The 21,647-nt window shown below is 32.9% G+C and overlaps 1 protein-coding gene across 1 annotated transcript; it reads left to right on the forward strand.

The window, feature by feature from the left end:
- Positions 1–5,416: 5,416 nt before the first annotated feature.
- On the forward strand, positions 5,417–13,319 carry LOC127731086 (uncharacterized). Its single transcript, XM_052239949.1, has 5 exons — positions 5,417–7,331; positions 8,362–8,529; positions 10,153–10,433; positions 11,550–11,735; positions 12,159–13,319. The coding sequence occupies exons 1-5, from the start codon at positions 5,432–5,434 to the stop codon at positions 13,137–13,139; spliced, it is 3,516 nt and encodes a 1,171-aa protein (XP_052095909.1). The 5' UTR covers positions 5,417–5,431; the 3' UTR covers positions 13,140–13,319.
- The last annotated feature ends 8,328 nt before the right edge of the window (positions 13,320–21,647 follow it).

Here is a 21,647-nt window from a genome sequence, read left to right on the forward strand (position 1 = left end):
TTACTGACATGCCAGCTCCAGACCTCAATTAAACTTAAAATTGGCGTTAAATGTTATAAGATGTACTTTTATTGCCATAATTTAAAATTCTAAAAGCGTAGAAGTGTTTGCTTTTTGGTAACTATGATAATTTGATTAGTCATGGACAATTGCCGCACAATGTTGATAACTTTGTATTCGTCGATAATTTGGCGATATTTTACTTTACCATCTAGCCTATTTTCATTCATGTCCTTACCAGAATAAAAATTTTCATTTTCCAATATAAATATTTAATATGGACTAATAATTTCTTCAAATCTGAAACAAAATTAGCATAATGTTGATATCACGTCTAAAAAGTGTAAAAAACAACACCAGTATTAAAAAAAAGGAAACAGTAAATACAAGTACCAATAAATATTACGGATGACAGATATCCTTAATCGGTACGATGCAAAATGAATCTTATCAAAAAGTAAAATAACAATAAAATACCGAACTCCAATGAAATTTCAAAACGGAATGTCCTTTATCAAATGGTAAAATAAAAAGATCAAACACATCAAACGAATAGAAAACAACTGTCATATTCCTGACTTGCTACAGGCATTTCCTTATGTAGAAAACGGTGGATTAAACCTGGTTAAAAACAAGTTATTCTGATAGTACCAGTATATTATATATCTTAAAATAAAATAGCTTTGATGGATTGGTTTTTATTAAATTTAGATTTTCAAACATATATCTGATCGAACATACTTTTTACATATAATGAATAGTAGTATGCAAAAATTAGGAATGTAATAATAGTTATAAACATTGATTATTCCACTAATCTCATTAAATACAGTATGAACGGCTTAATATTAGCTACGAATTAATATTCAATAGTTTTTTTCAACACTTAACCCTGATCACAGAGTTTAATCTTTTAACACATTTATAAATGTACAGATTGAAATAACAAAATGGAAACCAGTTTGAAATCCTTATGATTTATAAAAATCAGTAATAAGGGGTAAGTTAAATAATAATAATTCATTTTTTATCATACACTAAAATGATGTCTTGAGTAATTAAGGCGAAATAGACAAATCAAGGTAACCCACTGAAACTGAGTGAAGTAGCGAGACCGGGTACGTCGACAGAGTAAGCGTCTCCTGTTATGTACTAATCACCCCTTATGCGAAATCATACTCGTCAAAATGTCACAATTGGTAAAATATCAGATCAGACGACTTGACTGGTATCTATAGATCTAAGACCGCGAAAACATGTCGCTAGTGAATTGATACACAGATACATTATATTGGTAAACCAATTCGTGATGGTGAACGTAAACAGTTACCTATGTTGTGTCGATTTCAGTTAGCAGCACACCCCTGATAATGAAGCCCGTATTGTGTGTTTATTATCATATTTCAGGAACAATGGTTCAAACAGAAATCAGCGGAAAGACTCTGATTTCGTTCATACAAATACAAAATGTACCAAATATTTTTTTTTCAAACCAAATGTGTAATTGTAAAGAGGTATTATAATATGTATAGCTGAAATTTTAAATATATAGTTACCCTTTTGTCTGCATCAGACGTCAGGTTCTATGAAATATTATATTTTGCAATTTTTAGAAGTCGTTAGAACCATGGGCGCTAATGAGTCTAAAGGTTCACCAGGTGTAACACAGAACGCGATTAATAATGTTGTTCAGCCAGAAGAAAGTACTAGCGGAACTGCCCCAAGAGAGACAGATGCTAGGCAAATCAACGAAAGTATTCATAGGAATAAAGCTGTCAAAGGCAAATTATCAAATGATGCAAATAAACACAAAGCCGATAGCAAACCTAAACTCCCAGCGCATGCCGATACAAATGATGATAAAATATCACCAGAGAAGACCAACACAAATGAAAATAAAAGATCACCAGAGAAGGCCAACACAGATGATGGTGATGATAAAACTGTATCAAGCTATGCAGCAAAGGTACATACATATGAAACGTACATTTTACTACATTTCAATATTATCGTTTTATTGTTTTGAAGGAATCATGAATGAGTGTTTCAATGTCAATCAAAAGCGGTCGAACAATGGGGCGAAAATGGGGAACTCGAATACTCCACTTTCATAGGTTGGAGGAAATGCTCCAAACAAACATGTTTTGTGATTCTTTTCCGTCAAAAATTTATTAACAGTTAGAACACGGAATACTTGCCTGTATTCAATTCTTACATTGCATCTGTCGGTGAACCTAGATGCTGGTATTATGCATGGATTGGATTTAGGAGTTGAAACAACACTTTATCTCACTTTACTTTAGGCCTATGGAATACATCTTGATATGATACAATTTACATAAGTCGTTAGAATAAACTCATCATAGATACAATGGGAACTCCCTCATTCAAAGTTGACCTTAGATGGATTTGGCTAAATTTTAGTTTCTTTTTAGTCATATAGCTCTTCAATTGTTTCGGTTTTTATACATCCTTGGCTTTCAAATATTCGGCTTTGAGCGTTCCTGTTGAAGGTAAATCCCGAAAAGCGTTTCGGACGCATGAAATTTATAACGTGTTGTTTTCATTTTTTTTTTTATATAAATGGATAAAAAGACGAATTATCTCTTAAAAACCGTATCGCTATCTTTTGAAGATGTCGACTGTTTGTTTTCTCAGTATAGTTAGTATATTTTATATTTTGAAGTTCTCAGTTTGGTAAATACGTCATAAAAATATCCAGTCTCGTTAATGACAGATTTATATCGTCCAAAACATTGTCACTGATTTCCCCTTGTTTAGTGTACCTTCTTTCCATCTCACTTTAAAGTCTTAATACTAAAAAATGGACGTATAGCAATTTCATTGAGCACATCATTCTGGTCTGGTTAAATAAATGAAAACGGTTTTAATTTCCTTGTTTGGTCCAAAGCTGAATAGCATATAATCAATATAATTTTTAGGTTAAGAATATATAATATCAACCAATTCAAATATCTATAGTCTGAATGGCCGGTTTGTTTTTGAAAGTAGGTGAGACAGCTCATGCAACATTTGGAAAACATAATATATTAATTGTCTATTTGCCAATTACTGATTTGATTCTGTTACAACACTTTTTAATATGAAAAAATAACTATTGATGATATCACATGTCAAAAGTTTTACCTTCACTAAAGATTAGATGTAATTACTGATTTGAAAACAAAACCTTAAAGATAACATACATTTCGCACAGATACATTTGCTCTCTTCGCTGGCTTTCCATTGCAAATGCACATTTATGTCCCTTCCAAGGGAACCGACTTGTACAAGTAGATCTCTAATTACAGGGTGCATAACGGAATTTGCAAATAGACCATTCGAATTCAAAATAATACCATCTAAATCGTACATAAGTTTATACATACATGTAAATACTATAACATTTTATTTCATCAGATAGATGAAAGACCAGGAGCATGGAAGAAATCTCTGAAGAAAGGGGAAATTCCAGAACCAGTTCCACAGAAGCAGACAAAGCAGGTGTTTCTCAATGGCATCAACTTTGATGTTGTTGATCAACACGCGTTAACGGTATGTTCATGCATATTGTAAGAGTAAGACGTTGTAGTACTTAGTATGAACTACATAAACTAGTTCAAAGCATGAAATAAAATCTTCAAACATTCAAAATAAAAAGTAAGAATTTGAAAGCACAACGAACTTTTTGATAGAAGGCATTTGTTCTTCAAGAAAACTATTAAAAATATGTTCAGTCGTATGATCCAATTCTCCGTATATAAAGGAACTTCAAAAACTCCAAATCGCTCGTGTCATTCCCAAACCCAAATTTGTAAAATAAAAACCACACACGTTCACACCAATAACTGCAATGGTCATAATTTCAAGGCTAGTCGGTCATCCGAAACGAAACGCAAACTCGATCCGTAACTTTAAAATAATGAGACGATTATAAATCTCAAAATTCTATCAAAAATTTGTGAATTTAAAACAAATGTTAAAAAACTGAATCAAGCACAAAACCACAATCAGAACCAAAAACTCTAAATATCACCCGTCATATTTCTATGTGATTGTCCTAAGTCAGAAAACTCAGTGATTGTCTCTCCGTTGTATCTACTTGTGTTTGTCCTTTGGGGAATTTGATGTTGATGGCACATCTTTGATTCTCTGTAAAATTAGTCACAATTAAAAACGAAATCAGAACAATTTAGTGTTTGACATACGGTTAAATACATTAAATAATCTTATTTTAATGAATTTCGTAATGGTTTCACTGTAAATTCTATTGAAAGAGTATTCTTTTTATTTTCATGCAAATGATAATCCAGTGTTTTGGTGACACTTAGCCAGAAATTTGTAATTAGTTTTGGTATAAACGACCAGGATTCTTTTTTTTTCTTCTTTTTATGTGTAACCAGGCTCCCAAATCATTGTTAGAAGGTTCGTTCTGGGAACTTGTCCAGTATTTAACAGGTGATGACGTGTTTGACGACTTGGTTCGGGTAAGGGCGATCTATAGGTGGATAACATCCTATGATGTACAGAATATGGAAATAGTTACCACACCAGTGCCAGATACACCGTTAGAATACTTCAGTAAAATCCAATGTGATATGGGAAACCTTGCTAATCTTTTCTATATCTTATGCACGTAAGTACAATTCAACATACACACACTCTAAAAATTATAAGTGATAACACAAATATATCGTTAAAAGTGTTATTCATTACCAAAAATAAAAAAACAATGGGTTCTGTAAAATTTTAACCAACCAAGAACAAGAATTGCTTACTTCATTTGAGATTTGGTGGATAGTTGTCTCATTGGTAATCATACCACATCTCCTTATTTTGATATCAAAAGTCGAGATAATTGACATTAATTCATTATGATGCCATTCTAATAGAAAAACAAAGAATATAGGGTTTCAATCCATGACACAAAATCAGTACATGCACAGCATTCTATTCATTTTCTGCTAACAAAAATAAATTTCACTTATTCTTCACTGAAGACGAATCTTACCAGCCAATAAAACGAAGACAAAAAAAAACGCATGGGAAATTTCTCTCAATTGTGCCATACCTATCCAAAAGTATAAATCACTTTGAGTAGATAATCCACAATTATCACCATGATATAATACATTCCGATGTTTCGGCACAATTGTCGATATTATAGTACCAGAATAAAAAAATTATTAAAAACTCGGCCATTTCACACATAGCTATGGAACACTTTAGACGAAAATGAGTGTATTGATCAGTTGAAAAAATTAGAACAGATCAACGGGGAGAAATATTTAATATCGTATTATATCTAAATGCTTGTATATGTTTCAGATGTCCAAATAAAATTTTAAGGTTGTAATTTTATAAGTCAGAAAATCTTAAATTGTCAGAAAAATTCAACTTTACAATACTAAAAATATGCTTTGCTTAAAGAATGGCAGAAGTTCCATGTGAAGTTATCGATGGAATAACAAAGAATGAAGATTACGATCTGGGAGAACCAGAAACTCCAGAATTGAAAGCGCAATGGAATGCTGTGTTTGTGCAAAACGAATGGCGTCTTGTTGATATTTTCTGGGCTAAATGGTGTGTAAAACTTAACTCCGGTGACGATGACGAATCACTTAGTACAAGGTCTATGCAAAGACTGGTTCATGACGATGATGCTGACGAAGAATATTTCTTTGCAAATGCAGAAGACCTAATATGGACACATTATCCAGATGAAGAAAAATGGCAATTACTTAAGGACAAAATTTCGAATGGTGAATTTTTTAAAAGATTATACGTCCGAGAAAGATCCAGAGAAATGGGAGTAACATATCCACAAAATAATATATTGGTAAAAGTAGTTGAAGGACAAGCTGAATTTAAACTCCATTTTCCACAAGTGAGAGGACAAAACTATCATTTTAAGCACAACTTTATTAGAACGATTCCCGAGGGTGACACAGCCAGGAAACTTGATAAAATTCTTCATCATTTTATCATGTTTGAACGACATGACGAAAGCATTCACTTTATGTTTAATATTCCGGTTCTGGGCAAGTTTCGTGTCAATATATTTGCATGCGACCCTGGAACTGAAGGGTTAGACAAATTTGATTTAATATGTTCATTTGTAGTTTTATCCTCACAGTTATCGAAGGAGTGTCTGCCATTACCTGACTACCCTAAAATAGGCTGGGGACCGAACAAAGTATCTAGACGTTTAGGATTAGTTCCGATAACACACGAGGAATCAAGTATATACACAGCAACAGGAATACTGGATATTGAAATCGAAGGAAAACAGGAACTTAGATTAGAAATGAAATTACTTAATCCATTTGTGGACAGTGCTAACATGTCAAAATACGCTATGCTCTATTGGAATCAAGGAAAGTATATTGTCCGAACAAGATTGCCACGCCAAGGAATTTACGGACTAAAATTCTTTACTAGAAACAGAAATACAATGGAACAAGAGAATGTACTTAACTATCTAATACATTGCTCCATGAAAAAAGGAGAGGTGCAATGCCTGCCTAATATCGCCCAAGATAACCTTGGTCCCCATCCTACCATTGAACGTTTAGGAATTGCAGCAAATATGCATGAAAATGGCTACATCATAGCAAGAGATGGACACACAAATATAGATTTTATGACAAAGTCAGATGTTGATTTAGTAGGCGAGCTTCATTCAAATGATCCTTCAGCCGTTCCACGAATGAGAGTGCATCAATACAGAAAAAATCACAAACAAGCTTTTGCCATTGATGTTCCAGTACGAGGAGAATACGCATTTAATGTCTATGCAATTAAGAAGGATGAACCAGAGAAATTAAACAATGCGTACGCCTTCCTTGTCAATTCTTTAGGTCGACACATAGAAGTTGGAACATTAAACAATAAAACATTGGAAAACAGCAAAAATTTCTGGAAGCATACAAAAGAAGTTAAAGCAGAATCAATAGTTACGACTGATACTGAAATTTCTATCCCTGTACCAAGAGGTGTGGACGTACTTACAGCATTTCTACAGAAAGCTGACAGGTCTGAACCTCAGAATTCTCAATCTATACAAAGATATACAGAAAAAGGCATTGATATTTATAAGGTGACCTTGGAAGACCTTGGTGATTATATCTTCAATATTTTCCAACAGGAGAATAAGTTTTTACGTTTGGTCAACAGATATATTATAACACGGAATGACAAAGAGGAAGAGTTAGAACAAGACGCTAAGGAAGTATTACAAATCATAAAGGAAGAAAGAGAAAATGCCGGAACGGACGTATCGGATCTGGAACGTCATATAAATGATAGTCGTCTGAAAAACTTTGTAGATGGTAAGTTTATATAACACATCAAAAATAAAATTGTAAAATAATATGTTCTAACAGATATATACATGTAATATACATATATGCATCTACATATTAACCTCTACATAAAATAAGGAGATACGATATGATTGCCAATGAGACAACTATCCTACAGATTCATTCAAACAACTATAGGTCACCGCAAGGCCCTTATAACAATGAATAAAACTCATACCGTGTATTCCCACTATAAAAATTTCCGGCATGACAAAATGTGAAACAATTCGAACGAAAAACCTAATGGCTTAATTTATGACAAAATAATAAAGTATAATCATATAGTTCAACTTAGTATTTTCTGCACGTTATCAAAATTGTTATACGTAAAACAAATAAATTCCAGGATTCTGTATTTAATCAAGGAAGTCATTCAATGTTAGTCCATATAGAGGACAAACAACCATTTGAGTTAACACAACCAGTATCAAATGAACTCCAAACGGAGTGAAATCAATTGGAAGCCCTTTCCTGCTACTGTGTGCACCGTTTGTCCGTCATTATATTCCTAGCTTATTTCTTCTTGTAACAGTTCAAACAAGGAAAATGTCAAATGTGTTGGATCTAAACACATATAATTTAAAGTTAACACCGAGTAGGTTGAGGTGCTGGGGAATTATAAGTGGCTTGTAAATGTTAAGACATCAGTATCTGGCGCATATTTTTTTTTTATAGAATGGTTCTATATATTATGTTTACGGGCAAGAATTTTTATGAAATTGTTTACATAAAAAATTATGAACTATTTACTTGACATAAATTCCGAAAAGTGACATGTTTAGAATTTAAAGAGGTCGTCGAAGGTTTTTGTTTTTGCTAAGATTTTTTTGAAAATGCAGCGAATATTTTTTTGTTTACTTTTGAGATGCTGCGTTTCAATAATTATCATTATTGAATAACTTTCGTGTAGAAAATGATAGCTATATCAGATTTTGTTTTGCCAAAAATGATGGACCACATCTATATTAGAAACAAATAATGTCATTTATGTTTACAGTTGATAAGAGAATAGAAGCAGCCCAAATGTTAACAGAAGCTCTAAAATCAAACAATCCACAATTAATACGACAGGCTTTATCTGAGTACCAATACAACAAACCTGAAAAGGATGATGATCTGTTGAGAAATAGCAAGAAAAAGATTAGAAAGCTGGAAGCCAAGTATGGTATGTACTGTGTGTAAACTGATGAAGCAGGAACAACAGAATATTAACTCTGCTTATGATGAAGAAAATAAAATCAATAGTTTGTTTACGTCGGTTATCAAAATTATATAAAAATTATTTCGAAACTACAATCGTACATCTAAAAAAATTATCTGTTATATAAACTACATGTATGTTATTTGAAATATACCTGCAAAAAGTAAAATAACTAAAATACCGAACTGCAAAGAAAATAAAAAAAAAAGTCCATTATCAAACGGCAAAATCTAAAGCTCAAACACATCAAACGAATTGAAAACAACTGTCATATTCCTGACTTGGTACAGACATTTCCTTATGTAGAAAATGCATATTGTCTTGTTCTCATTATTTTTTGAGATACATGTAATTGCAAAAGAAGCTCGTTATACTGACACTTGTAAGAAATATTCATCTTTGCTCCATATTGATATAAAGTAATGAACAAAAAAAATCATATACACACAAGCACTAAATCTCTTTCCATTAATTAATTTTCAGACTGTTCCACACAGTCCTTAGTATAGTACAATTTCAGAAATGTCCATATTTTCCACAACTAAGTTTTCGAGCTAAGTGTTTGAAGGGGAAGCCATTTTTGTCACTAGATTTTTCACTGTGTATATACGTGTATACTTCGTGATATTTTTTTATGTAATCTATTGCATGTACGAAAATTAATTCTTGTCTTTTTACTACACATAGAAATATAGTTCGCATGTTATAATGTTTTTATATGATATTTACAATGTAAAAATTAATAAATAAGACCAATTTATATACAATGTAAACATACATTTACAGATTGCTTATGGCATTTAAATTTTGTGTCCTTCAATGTAATATTATTTCATATTTTAATCCAAAAGTAAAACGTAGCAATTAGATAAAATCGATATACATTAAAGTTGTAAAGTGAGCATTTAAAATTTTTCAGAGAGAAATCCATTTTATTTTCTGTTTTCCCTATTCTTGATTAATAATTAACAATTGCTATATTTAAGGTAAGTGCGTTTCTTTTTTTCAAAATTAAGAGATAAAAACGAATTACAATGAGTACCATTTTAAGCAAATATAACATGTCAGAGGAGAACAATCTTATAAGTATTTTTGTACGAGTTAATAAATGGAACGACATTTTGTAATCATTGGGTAAAAAAAGTGAATGATAGAAGTCCGCTGGATTTAAAACGTGTAGTTGATACAGAAGATTAACAACAACAACAAATACAGTTAAGCAACACTGTAAGAAGATAACAGCTTATAACAATATTCAACGTTTTTTACTGTGAAAATATCTCCTCAGAATTAATGTACTTGATCAGTTTTGATGCATGATAATTTGTATCCTATTTGTTTATCCTGTACAATGTCCTTTATAAAAGACTTCTGGCCTAAAAAATAGACACAACCAGTTTGATCTCTATTTAGGTAAACAAAATAGGAAAATAAACTAAAGACATAAATGTTTTCCTGATATTTTTTGCAATATCCTTTCTATAAGGCTTCTAATCTATCAAAGTATGTTCTCAATGTTACATGTAATACGAAATCAGTGAGTTAAGTTTGTTTAATTTAATATTACAAATCTTATACATTCTACAGATTTACTTAGAGCTTTTAAAGCAAGAGAGTTGACTAATCTTGACCGAGCCATATCATTGGCATCGGCTATTAATGAAGATAGATCATTCGACCAACAGTTGATACATGCAAAACGACTGAGAGATAGATTAGCTGCAATGCGAACTATGCAAGACATGGCCAGAAATACAGACAATAGGGTAGTTGGTGAAATAAGACAGTATAACACGCCACCTATCGGCGTCCACCAGACTATCATGGCTGCGTTGATGTTGATGGGATACGATCCTTCTGAAGTGAAGGTAGGCTCTTTTAAAATATGTCGTTTTAATCCGCTAGACCCTCTTTAAAATGCCCGTCTCTGTCCAGCTGTTTCCGAAGTCAGTACAACAGATCGCCTAAATTAGTGTCAGTTTTAATCACTATTGATTGCAATCATTTTAGACAAATAGTTCGATCTTCTCCTGCTTTTTATATCTCCTTTTCTGTAACGAGTAACTGCCTCTCTGACAATCAATAAATACAGTACATGTAATCGACGTACGACGTCCATTTATAAGTAATATACGGAAAAACAAGACATATATTTTTACAAAATTTCCTTCAAGATACTAGCTTTTGATCATAGACAAGCTTCTATCCAAGTTTGGTACAAATCCAGTATAGTTAAAGAAAGTTATTAAAATTTTAAAAACCTTAACCACAGAGTGAATGTAATGTTAACTGGCAGAAAAAACTAAGTAATATACGGAAAACTAGGAAATATATTTTTACAAAATTTCCTTCTAGATACTAGCTTTTGATCATAAAAAAGCTTCTGTCCAAGTTTGGTACAAATCAAAATAGTTTAAGAAAGTTATTAAAATTTTAAAAACTTTAACCACAGAGTGAATGTAATGTTAAATGGCAGAAAAACTAAGTCCATTTATAAGTATATACGGAAAAACAGGAAATATATTGTTACAAAATTTTCTTCTAGATACTAGCTTTTGATCATAAACAAGCTTCTGTCCAAGTTTGGTACAAATCCAGGATAGTTTAAGAAAGTTATTAAAATTTTAAAAACTTTAACCACAGAGTGAATGTAATGTTAACTGGCAGAAAAACTAAGTCCATTTATAAGTAAAATACGGAAAAACAAGATTTTTTTTTACAAAATTTACTTCTGGATACTTTCTTATGATCATAAACAAGCTTCTGTCCAAGTTTGGTAGAAATCCAGGATAGTTTAAGAAAGTTATTAAAATTTCAAAAAACTTTAACCACAGAGTGAATATTTGTGGACGCCGACGACGACGACGACGCCGACGACGGAATGTAGGATTGCTATGTCTCGCTTTTGCGACAAAAGTCGCATGCTCGACAAAAAGCTAGAGTTAAATTTTTATCATAAATTGTTGATTTTTTCTTTTTTTCAGACGTGGAAAAATTGTCAAAAGATATTGGGACTACACGGTGAGAAGTCTTTCTTGACACAAATGTCAAAGTTTGACCCGAAAGATGTCAACTTGACACTTGCGGTGGAGGCCAAGAAAATAATGGAACCATATACAGCCGAACAGATACATTCCGAAAGTCATGAAGCGGCTTCTGTGTTTATTTGGGTAGGTGTTTATTTTTCATATCGTTTGAAAAGGTTTGAGTCCTAATGGTAAAGTATGATATGACATCGATACAAGCAATAATTAAAACAAGTCGATAATGACTAGCAGTTTATTATATATGTGAGTATCTAAATACGATATTCAAATTTTAGCATTTTGCATATCAAATGGTAATGTTTTTTTTCTTGCCTTGTGTTTTTTTTTTATTGACCCTTGGCATCGTCTTCTCTTTTTGTATAATATAATTTGATAATAAATATTTCCCTATCCCGTCTCAACTTTCATAACAGTGCTTGTTGTATTGTTGTGCTAAGGGTATAACATATTTTATATTCTTAAAGAGCCTTTTTGTTTAAATTTATGCTCATATTTAAGTCACGTAACGCTAATATATAAAAATGTGATATCTAATTCGAATTTCAGGCTGAAAATATGATAAAAGAAATAGAATCAAACGCCGGAACTCTGGGCGTAAATAAAATGGTCCCTGAACACAATCGGGCTAAAACTGAAATAGAAAAACCAGCAAAAATTGTTCCACAAGCGGAATCTCCAGCTCCTTCAAAAAGCAAAAAAGAAAAACCGACACTTGTTACACTTGAATCATTATTTATGGAATCCCCTATTCCGCCACAATCTCCATCAAAAGCCAAGGCCCAGAAAAGAAATACTGCAAAGAATCAACAGCAGCTACCGCAACAACGACCATCAGAATCAGACAACAAAATAAATGGTAAAAGGTCAAATCCAAATGTTTACACGAAGGCAAATGAAGTTATTCACAGTACAGATTCCAAACAGAAAAATAAAAGCCAAGACAAAAACAATAATACAGCTAAATCAGTACCGAAAAAGGCAAATAACCAGGTCGAAGTTACTAAAAATAACAGAAAACCAACAGAATTTACACAAAAAGATAAGGTTGTACCAGGTGCAAAACTCCGTGACAAGGCACCTATAGAAGAAATGGTATATGATGAGGATGTTACGAAACCCAAGACCAATTTCATTGCTAAGAATGTGAAATCATTCAAACCAAAAACCGAAGAGGAAGAAGATGATAAAATAAGTTCATATTTGTCAAATTATAAAAAGAAACATACAAATGACAATGAAGAGGACGACAGAAACTCTATTGATGGACATTTAAGCATACCTGAGAACAATGGGAAGCCAAAACAGCTACTCGGAGGAGGTTACCATGGAAAGAATCCTGTATCCGAAAATCCATACAATAAATACGCTTATGAATTTGATCCGCTTGAAGCACTCGACCGTGAAGACAGTATAGACCCTGAACCGGAAGTTGCAAATAAAAAATGTTATAAAGGTATTTTCAACAGACGTAAAGAAGACAAGGGTGCCATTCAAAAGCTTTGGGCAAACAGTATCAAGGCTAAATAACAGTGTTTCACGTCTATTGACAGCTAGTATTTAGGCTTTGTTGCAGGATTACATTTTTGAAAAACGGTATCAATCATGATAATAAGCAAGAAGTAAAACAATCTCAGTATCTTTCATTTAATGTGCTCATCTGTTGTTATCGTTGAACTTGAAATTTCAATATAAATGATTTTCCATCTGTTCCCTTTTTGTCAATAATGGTGTCCAAACAAATAATATAACTTGTAAAATGTAAGATGAAAATGTGGTGTTTCATACCAGAGAAAATAGTCTCATAAAATTGAGAATGGAAAAGGGGAATATGTCAAAGAGACAACAACCCGACCAAAGAGCAGACAACAGCCGAAGGCCACCAATGGGTCTTCAACACAACGAGAAAATCCCGCACCCGGAGGTGGTCCTCAGCTGGCCCCTAAATAAAATTGTGTACTAGTTCAGTGAAAATGGACGTCACACTAAACTCCAAAACATATAAATGGACTAAAATTAAAAAACATACAAGACTAACAAAGGCCAGAGGCTCCTGACTTGGGACAGGCGCAAAAATGCGTCGGGGTTAAACATGTTTTGTGATATCTCAACCCTCCCCCTATACCTCTAGCCAATGTATAATAAAGAAACACATAGTAATACGCACAGTAAAACTCAGTTCAAAAGAAGTCCGGGTAACAAAAGAAACCAAGCAAAATGACAATGATACATAAATGAACAAAGGACTACTAGCAGTTACTGACATGCCAGCTCCAGACCTCAATTAAACTGATTGAAAGATTATGTCATCATCATATGAAAATCAAGTACAATCCCTCCCGTTAGGGGTTTAGTATCATACCATCATAAAATATATGAGAAGAACATAACCCGTATCATTCCAACAACTGGTTTTAAAATAAATGTGTTTATTTCCGTTGCAAAGACCCTATGAGTGAATCAATATTAATACCAAAATATGCAATCCTTAATGACTTGACAACAGTATTGTAACTATATCCTTTCCGAGTAAGTCTGTTTAAAGGTTTGGTTAGCTTTTGAGGTGAATGCCGACATTTTTGTGCTTTGTAAAGAATATTACCATAAAATATTGGATGTGAAATACCTGAACGTATAAGATGTCTGCATGTTGATTTATATTTATATTTACGAATGATGTCCTTGTACCGATGATAAAATTTAGTAAATGTTTTGACTAGTTTGTGATATCGAAAACCCTGGTGTAATAATTTTTCAGTAATACAGAGATTTCTTTCGTTGAAATCAAATACGTTGTTACATACACGAGCGAATCGAACAAGTTGATATATATGAACACCATAAGATGGTGACAAGGGAACGTCACCATCTAAAAGCTCTTTTATCATAAATTTTGGTATTAAGCTTCCCGTTAAAGATATAGATATCAAGATCCAGGAAAGGGCAGTGTTCATTGTTAGTATTAGCTTTATTTAAAGTCAATTCGGCAGGATAAATCTCTTTAGTGTACATACGGAAGTCGTCATTATTGAGAGCCAATATATCATCTAAATATCTAAAAGTATTATTAATTTTTTGAATCAGATGTTGTTTTGATGGGTCTTTGCTGATTTTAGTTATAAATTGTAACTCATAACAATACAGAAACAGGTCCGCAATAAGTGGTGCACAGTTAGTCCCCATGGGAATTCCGATAACCTGACGATTTACGGAATCTCCATAGCGAACAAGAATGTTATCTAGTAAAAATTCAAGGGCAGTTATAGTATCAAAGCAGGTCCAATTGACATAGTTCTTTTGTTTGTTGTTACTAAAAAATGACCTAAAAGAGTTTGAACATATATATTCACATTCCGACTTTTTAAATGCCCATTTAATCAGGTGTGTGAATTTTTTCTTAATAAGATTATGAGGCAAAGTGGTATATAGGGTAGAAAAATCAAAACTTTGAACAAATTCAAAATCACCAATATAAGCATGCAATTTATCAAGTACTTCCAACGAATTTTTGACACTCCAAAAGTAATTATTTCCACTATTTTCAAAGGCCTTATTTGAACAATTTATTACCAGGTTTTTGATTGTACCAAGTGTACTAGTAAGTAGAATATATAGTTTAGTAGTGGAACAATGGCTTGAAGACGAAATAAATCTATATTTGTAAGGAGTTTTGTGCAGCTTCGGAAGCCAGTACATAGTTGGAACTTTCATTGTATTTGGTTCTGCTTGTAAAGAGGTAGCTAAAAGTTTGTTTGTTACAGATGTCATTTTCCGAAAATGGATTCAGTTGGAATGTTGGTGAATAGGTGATTTCCTTTTGTAGAACCTCAATGTAAAATTTACGTCAAACAATAATAATATTGTTTGCAGCCTTATCAGCCGGGACAAAACATATTCCTTGGCGAGTTGTTTTAGCTTATGTTTGATACGAGAAATTGGGCTATTATGGTTGTTGCTAGGAGTAAAATGATCTGCTCACTTTCAAACTATTTCAGAAAAGTCAATGTGACCTGAATTAAATGTATAAAAGGAAATATAGAGTATGCGTGAATGAGACAGCAACCTAACAACAATGATGACAAGAGAGAGAGAGAGAGAGAGAGAGAAAGAGAGAGAGAGAGAGAGAGAGAGAGAGAGAGAGAGAGAGACACTATACTATGTTTTTTAAGTAATTGCAACTGAAACAGGAAACAGCACCTGCATTCTAGAAATAATATAGCAACAGTTTCAGTATAGTTTATGACAAAAAAAAAGCTTAATATTTACTGTTATTAATTCTTCGATAATATGGATTAAGAGGAATTCTACAAAAAACAAAAAAAAAAAACCAACTGGTTAGAGAATACACATATTCATGAGCTTATCTCGAGTTAATAAAGTTCTATCAGTAGAAAAATTATTTCAAACGGGAAAGCACATCCTAATTTTTACGGAGATGCTGTTTACTGAGCCCGGAAAAATTAGATAGGTCCGAGTAAATTAATCGATCCTTTAAATAAACTTATTCTAAAAGGTTACCAATTCAACACTGTAATTAGATCTTTAAATATTGTTTTCTTGGTATAAATATTGATTTTGTTATCAGTGAATTAAAACCAAACTAATATTATTGTTATATACACATACATAATCATATTCACGGTTCTAAAATATGTCGATACCTGTATTTTGGCATTGCACAAGGTCATGCTTTTCTCTTACTGTTTATGACGTCTATACACTAAATCCATTGGATGTTGGATGTGTACTGATTGATACTTTAGTCTTTTAGATACATGATTTTTTTCATTAGTTGTTATTGACTCTGAACTGGCTGTCAGTAACTGCTAGTACTCTCTAGTAGTGTCTTTTTTGTTGTGGGGATGTATATATACCCTGCCATATATATCCGGTCTGTGTTTTTGTTAGTTGTTTTTCTGCTTTGTATCGATCTGATGAGTTAAGCTCTTTTCAACTAATTTTTATAGTTTGTTCATATGTTGTTCTGTTACGCCACTGTCCCAGGTTAGGGGAGGGTTGTGTGCATGCTAACATGTTTAACCCCGCTACATTCTGTATGTGCCTGTCCCAAGTCAGGAGCCTGTATTTCAGTGGTTGTCGTTTGTTTCTGTTTATCAAATTTGTATTTCGTTCATTATTTTTTACATAAATCAGGCCGTTAGTTTTCACGTTTGAATTGTCTTACATTTGTCATTTCGGGGCCTTTTATAGTTGATTATGCGGTATGGGTTTTTGCTCATTGTTGAAGGCCGTACGGTGACCTATAGTTGTTAATTTCTATGTCATTTCGTCTCTGGTGGAGAGTTGTCTCATTGGAAACTATACCACATCTTCTTATTTTTATATTTTATCATCTCTATATAATTCATTCGTTACATTTGTCTAGACTTTGGGCGATTCAGAGCTAAAATAGTGTTGAAGGCAGGATGTCTATTTTGTTAACTTTATAGTTATTGTTGGGTTGTTGTGTTATTGATGCTCGTTTTAAAGTAGATTACATATAAATATGCAATAAACAATTTGTTTTTTTAATTCTACATGTTTGCCTATATAACATAAGTGTGAAAGATCATACACAAATAAAAAAAAACATTCTTAAATTACATAAAATGACTCTAAAAATCAACAAAAAGTTAAAAAAAACTACTCGTTAAAAAGAAATTACAATATTTATCTTAAAATTGTTTCAACGATTTGCAATCTTATTAGACATTTTAGCACCAGATTAAATTAGTGTTTTTTTTTCCATCAAATTTGGCTTTGGTTTGGTGTGTAGTTTTATTGGAACGTTAAGTACTGTTCTCTTCTAAATAAGGAGTGACCAATACATTTACAGATTTGAATACCAGTACTGCTTTCTGATATTAAACAACTTTTTTCTCCACATTAAACAATAATGATGAATGCATCATTATACCAGCCTCTAAATGTAAATTTTCCTGAAAACGATTACCTCACCTCTTTTATTAAGGTTTATGTTCACTTTCGTTCGGAAGTATTTTTCTTTAAGGCCTTTGTAATAAAATGGTCTATTTCATATACTAGTAATTGGTTTGATATCCAATAAGACAACCATCCACCATTGACCAAAGTTACGTGGAAGTAGGCATTGCAGCAAGCGTTTAACTATAAAAACAAGTCAAACTGCGAGCTACTGCTGACTGATGATACCCCCGCCCAAATATGGATAATTTTAATAGTGTAAAAATATGTAAGTGTTCGGTTAATAGGATGTTGTTGAGTGGTGAATCTGAAAACGCATCACACGGTATAGCTGACTTATATAAACCCTGAAACCAAATCTCAGAAATCCTTATGATGTAGTTCCTGAGAAAGATGCGACGAAAAATATTCATGGCACGGATGGACGGACCGACAGAGGTAAAACAGTATACCCCCATCACACGGTATAGCTGACTTATATTTTTCAAAGCGGGGGTGTAAAAAACACAACATGACAAATTGTAAAATAAGAAAAATGAGAAAAACCAACAGCATAATTTTGAAAAAAAAATCAATTATTCATATTACGAAATATTGAGCATTTCTACGTCAAAAACGAACACCGCCATAAATTGTATAAACTATGGTATAATACTATTCAAATATTCAAATACATAAAGGTGAAAAAAATGCTGCAAGATGAAAAGAAAGCGCTAACACTTAAAAGATTAAAGCAGGAAATATTGATGGCCATCTGTGACATAGGTAATCCGTGCAAATCAACCAAGGCAATGATTATTATGATAACAATAAAAAAAAAAAAACTGACGACTTTAACTTCACCCTTAGGTTCCCTTTATTCAGTAGCTTACATTTTTTGTCAGTCATGTAAAAGAAATGAAACTCTAGAGAAAATACTTTCTCTATAATGTATGTGTCTATTTTGATACCAACAGAAGACGGTTCAAAATGAACACTTTCCCCTCTAAAATATGATATCAATTTAATTTTTGCTACAAATCCAAATGACAGATTGACTTTTGTTTGCTTAGTATCCAGTGGCAAATATTTTATGTATATTCAAGACGAGAACAAATCCAACAGTACAGTAAAAAATGGGTCGACTGTGTAAATGGTGGGAAAATTTGACTGCCACTGGTTAAAAAGGTAGCGTACAGATATGTAATTACGTTCAGAGATCATGGCACTTTCCTAACCCAAACCATTGGATTAGACGTCCCAATTCTTACCGAACATGGCTGCTGTCTTATTTGCAATGAAAGGGTGACATTAATGTTTAAAAGAATTTTTAAAAAATGCGTACACATATATGGTAAATATTAAACAAATAATAATTTCTTGTGAGAGACATATATAAATTTTGTCCATCAGTCGTCTTTAAAGAGAACATATATCTGTTCCCTTCGCAACAGAATGGGTAAAATACTTGAATCAAAAGGACATGTTTAAACATGCAATAGAAGATCGCTAATTGGTCGATAAGCATAGCGGAATCACAGATTTTATCTTATTAGATTGACAAGCCCACAGAAATTAATTCTTGTATCAGCTTGATATAATAACTTTTTGATCATCATACTTATAAATGTTGCATCACATATACAATTACAATGTCAATTGTTCGCAATTGAGAGGTTTTTCCTTTCCATAATGTAAAATATATGTTTAAATAGAAGTAGAATGCCTTGCAAAGCTCTAAAACACACATAAAACCCTTGAAATACGGTCGAAAACAAAATTCTCAATCTACGACATGATGTTGACCTTTGACCATATAATCTTTGTCAAGGTCAGTGGTTCCCGATGTCATTGCAAAAGACCCCATGGGTCTTGGACTTTTTGTTGAAAAGTTATACCTAAAATGTCTTTTGCACACCGTCAATTGTGGTTATAACGCTTAAGGAAAGTTCAAATCTCTTCGATCAAATATCACAAAGTTGTGCCTTAATAACCCAAACATTTTCCACTATTCAAGACATTTGTAACTATAACGGTTCCTGAGATTATACCAAAACAAGGTATAAGGTCAAAGGTCAAGATCAACTTAAAAACTTAAGCTTGAGGCATTTTCAAGGCCACATGAGTTGATTATCAATGGTGAAGATCCTAGATGTTTACGACTTATGTTTTCTGAGTTTTAGTGGCAAACCGACATCAGTTAATTGTCAATGAGTCTTTGAATCTTTTCAGTCCAAATCTAACGAAGAACCAGAGTACGGTCCTGAACAAATTCCACCCTTCGGTTTTGTTGTACCTATTATGGTAACGGTAATCATCCCATAACAAGTTTTTCAGGTTTGGGGCAGATAACACCGGGACGACAAAATTTTACGACTCACAGGGTGAGTTCAGGATAGGTATTTGTGACACCAATACAAATATGAGAACCTGAAATTGACATGTCTTACGGTTAGGGAGCTACCATTTGAATTTTATGGGGGGGGGGGGGGGGGGGGGGGGGGGGGGGGGGGGCTAGGATGAAATTTGAAAAAAAATAGGCAGGACAGGAGTTTTGAGTAAAAAAAAAGGCAGGATGTGATTATTTGCCAAAAAAAAAAAAAGGAGGACGACAATTTATGTAAAACAAAAGTCAGGATAAACTAAAAAAAAAAGGCAGGACCGAATAGGGTGAAAAATAAAAAGGCAGGACCGAATAGAGGGAAAAAAATAGGCAGGACAAAATTTTTCATCCTAGCCCCCCCCCCCCCCCCATAAAAATCAAATGGTAGCTCCCTTACGAAGGGAAACTTTGGCGGAAAAAGAATGATAATATTCAGAAGTTATACAGTAAGGTATTTCCCTTTGGAAAAAGGAAAGACCTTAATAAGCTTTCTATAAAGGCAATAGTAGTATACCGCTGTTCAATGGTCATAAATCGATTTAACTGAAACAAATCCAGGTCACAAACCAAAACTGAGCGAAACACATCAACTATAAGAGGAAACACGAATTAAAATCCAATACAAATAAATTAGAAACGGTCTGTTTTCATTTTTTAAGTCATATGCCCTATACAAATTATAGCTGAAGTATTAAAAATATCGTATATAAAATGAGAACATCCATATGATGCTACCAAGGATTTATATAGTAATAATCCTTGATGATACTATGTATAGTTTATACACATATACGAGTACAGATCTGTATTTAAATAAGCTCTGGTACCGGTCTTGCAGTCATAAAATTTGGAGTACGATTATCGTACTAGTACTCAGACTTAAAGCAATCAAATGCTGGATTGGGTGTTTCGTGAACAAATGTAGTACTCCGAGTACTGAGTAAAGTTTTATGACTGTTTGCCTTGATCTCTCCAAATACAGTCAAATAAGATATTACATGTACGGCTGACTACTTATTTCAAATCAGTATATTATAAGATAAATAGACCGCAATAAAAGTATCGTACTGATGTATTTGTAAGGTTATCTATAAATAAATCAAGATTTAAACATTTTATGTAGTATGTTAAGGTATGAAACGAACAAATAAATCTGGAGAAAATTCAGTTACTTCATGTATACGAAAATAACAAAATGATAACATAAAAGACTTTTAATAGTATAGTCTAAGATATAAAATAAGAAGATGTGATATAATTGCCAATGAGACAACTCTCCACCAGAGACCAAATGACATAAAAGTTAACAACTATAGGTCACCGTACGGCCTTCAACAATGAGCAAAACCAATACCGAATAGTCAGCTATAAAAGGCCCCAAAAAGAAAATGTAAAACAATTCAAACGAGAAAACTAACGGCCAGATTAATGTACAAAATAATGAACGAAAAACAAATTTGATATACAGCAACAAACGACAACCTTGAATTACAGGCTCCTGACAGGCACATACAGAATGTAGCGGGGTTAAACTAGTTTGAAGGCGCCAACCCTCCACTTAACATGGGACAGTGGTGTAACAGTGCAACCTAAGAACAAACTATACAAATCAGTTGAAAAGGTCTCAACTCATCAGATCGATAGAAAGCAGAAATACATCTAACATCTGAGTATTCTTGGGTAGTTTCAAAATAAATAAATGAAAATAGGCCAATCTTAATCCGTTTATATCA

This window comes from Mytilus californianus, unplaced genomic scaffold (assembly GCF_021869535.1).
Source record: "Mytilus californianus isolate M0D057914Y unplaced genomic scaffold, xbMytCali1.0.p SCAF_1, whole genome shotgun sequence".
Lineage (NCBI taxonomy): Eukaryota > Metazoa > Mollusca > Bivalvia > Mytilida > Mytilidae > Mytilus > Mytilus californianus.